Source organism: Branchiostoma belcheri, unplaced genomic scaffold (assembly GCF_001625305.1).
Source record: "Branchiostoma belcheri isolate BF01 breed outbred unplaced genomic scaffold, Haploidv18h27 scaffold42, whole genome shotgun sequence".
Lineage (NCBI taxonomy): Eukaryota > Metazoa > Chordata > Leptocardii > Amphioxiformes > Branchiostomatidae > Branchiostoma > Branchiostoma belcheri.
In genome coordinates this window covers 1,788,532-1,791,234 of record NW_017804043.1, presented here as the reverse complement: position 1 = coordinate 1,791,234, position 2,703 = coordinate 1,788,532, and the positions used below count along the sequence as shown (strand labels likewise).

At 43.5% G+C, this 2,703-nt stretch overlaps 1 protein-coding gene across 1 annotated transcript in view; it reads left to right on the top strand.

The window, feature by feature from the left end:
* The window catches only part of LOC109478143 (solute carrier organic anion transporter family member 4C1-like), an 11,465-nt gene continuing 8,762 nt past the window's right edge, over positions 1–2,703 (top strand). The window contains exons 1-2 of the mRNA XM_019779631.1: positions 1–749; positions 2,383–2,589. Coding sequence (XP_019635190.1) covers positions 2,429–2,589 — 161 coding nt within the window. The 5' untranslated portion in view covers positions 1–749; positions 2,383–2,428. The remainder of the gene's footprint in view (positions 750–2,382; positions 2,590–2,703) is intronic.

The following is a 2,703-nucleotide window of genomic DNA, read 5'->3' as shown; positions in this document are numbered from 1 at the left end:
ACGTCTTACCCACATTTCGGATAAGTGGGGCAAATATAAACATCCTGGAAGTCGGGACGATCCGCGGAAGACCTTGTGTGGAGTGTTGCACGTACATGTGATGACCCGAGGGGCACTGCACATGTCACCGTCCATTCATCACATCGAATCACGGCTCGTAAAGAAGACGTGATGAGAATATCTGGGTCGAGGTCCAGTCTTTATCTATATCTGTATCAGTATAGCCGGTATAACAGGCCCTAGGCGTGACAGTCGGTCACCTAAGCAAATTTGCCAGGCACTGATGTTTGAATAAGGCGTCCGACAATATGTAATTTATTGTAAAGGCTACTGAACAAGTTGTCAGGTGAATATAAAGGAAACATACATCCTATCCGAAACTAGACATATTCTAAGACGTCCTGTGAGGTTCCGTCCATGGTACGTTAGTTCTAGAGGGGTGTTCGCAGAAATACGTGGAGCTGGTCACTACTGGTGCATTGTGCTTTCTACCGGTGTGCACCTGTATCGTCGCCTGTGACGCACTTCCGCCGAGTTTCATTTCCGGTGTCGATGACCTTCGAACTTAAATACATGCCCACACAGCGGGAGACACAGACGGCTATTCGCGTGTGAATGTTCCAGTTCCACAGCTGCGTTCCACCGATATCTACACACGGAACACTCTGCACCTGTAACCTACAGGAATTTCCACCTTTCCAACAAGTGCCTGCCTTCTACTAGCATCCGGTTTCCATTTGGATATCCAGGTAAGCAGTTTTAACCTCATCGAAATGTCTAAGGTGTATGTAGACCACCAGGTTATAGCCATTCTTCTAGTCTATGTAGATTGCCACAGGGTATAATGTGTTAGGGTTTTAGTCGTAGTGTAATGTGCATCCTACTTACCGTGCTCTTGTTATGTTTTAACGTAAGCATATCGGGTAACTTGACTTAATAAAAATACCTTAAACAGTCTTTAAGTCCAACACAGATTCCCACAGAAGGTAAGGTTTCTCACCCCTCAGTCTGGGACATTTAATTATATATGCGCGAAACAAAAATCAGGTAGGGGAACTGGAGCAACCGCTTTTTCAATAAACATAGGCCTGTTCAGACTAGGAACATGTCCCCAGGGGTATTTGGAACGATTATGTAAATTGAAGTTGTACGATTAAGCCTCATGCCATTTCTGTGTACCGTACAAGCGGTACGTATTATATAAACATATTATAACGTGCCCCAAGGACCTCGAGACAGCCACTAGCGCACGTGCTCAGTATAACTCAAAGACATCGTGACTAATACAGTAAGAATCGTGATTAACACTTGACTACGTGTACGTGTAAAAGGGGAAGATTTAAAAAGCCTGGTAAAGAGTTTGACGATATAGTTTACGGGTGTGCCAAGTTGAAGGTGTGTCATAAGTGGAAAACTATGGTTCGTTTCCGGTAACTCATTGCTCAAATTGTAATTTGTTAAAGTAATCTCCAAGCAGATCCTAGGGTGGCTAAAGGCAGTATCAAATTGGCCAGGCTTGGTTGACGTATCGGACCCTCTCTGGCCAATTGATTTGACTGGCCGATTTGATACTGTCTTTTGCCACCCTAGGATCTGCTTGGAGATTAATTGATAAGCACACCTTTCTTTTACTTGCTGCATTCTTTTCGCCATGACAAATGCTGTTGTGGGGGCGTACGTCATATATAATGGCCCACCAAGTGAAACTAGACATTCAGTGAAAAGCGTTGGCGAACGGTCCTTCAATCGATCTGGTACAAACCGGTTTGTGAGTCACCATTAGTTTGGACAATTTACTGGCCACGTATCAAAGCAGATCCTTAACAATACTCTGGGATCTTTGTAAAACTCAGAATGAACGAAGGGACAGTGAAACGACATGTCGACAGGACCATTTAATTTAAAAGTACATAGAAGAATGGTTCCTTTCGATTAAAGGGAGGGGGTAACAGTACAATAGTCGACAAACACAGGGTGTGAGTGGGTGGCTAGTGTATAAAATGACAATATCAAATATCATTTTTTTTTTAAAATAAAGAGTGTATACTGTCAATGAATTTGGTTATTTAGTTCACTAAGTTTTGAGTTCTTTTGCTCAGTCAACTGTAGGGACCACAGACAATTGCACGGCATGTACAAAATCTTAAGGACATGTTTCAAAGGGCGAGTGTGGTACAATGTCGAAGTGATAAGTTGCTCTTCTGTTTTGCCAACAAGCTTTCAACCTTGAACGTTTGAACTCTACACAGTTTACGACGCAATACGGTAACACTCACCTCAAAACAACGCTCTGTAAGTCAAGTCAAATATCTACCCTACTGATAAACCGTACACGCTCCATGGTTTGCTAAATTGTTTATGTTCTATATCCTTTGTTTACAGTACGTCATAATTCGAACAAGGCACTGTGCTTGACTTCACTTCCAAGATGGCTGCCTTCGGAAGGAAAACAAAGAACACAAAAGCGTTGACCCTTGACTCTGTCGCGTTCGACCGAGCGAACATACCTGGGAGATACAGCCGTCAGGACAGCGCCTTAGACACACCTGGCGCAAGGAGTGACGCACCGTTCCTTCAAAACTTCATCAGGCACGTATGCAGGAGCTTTAAATTAGAATGTACACTTTGCTAACATAGATGACTGATATCAATGAGAGAGAGAGTGAGAGAGAGAGAGGGGGTGAGGGAGAGAGAGGGAAAGAG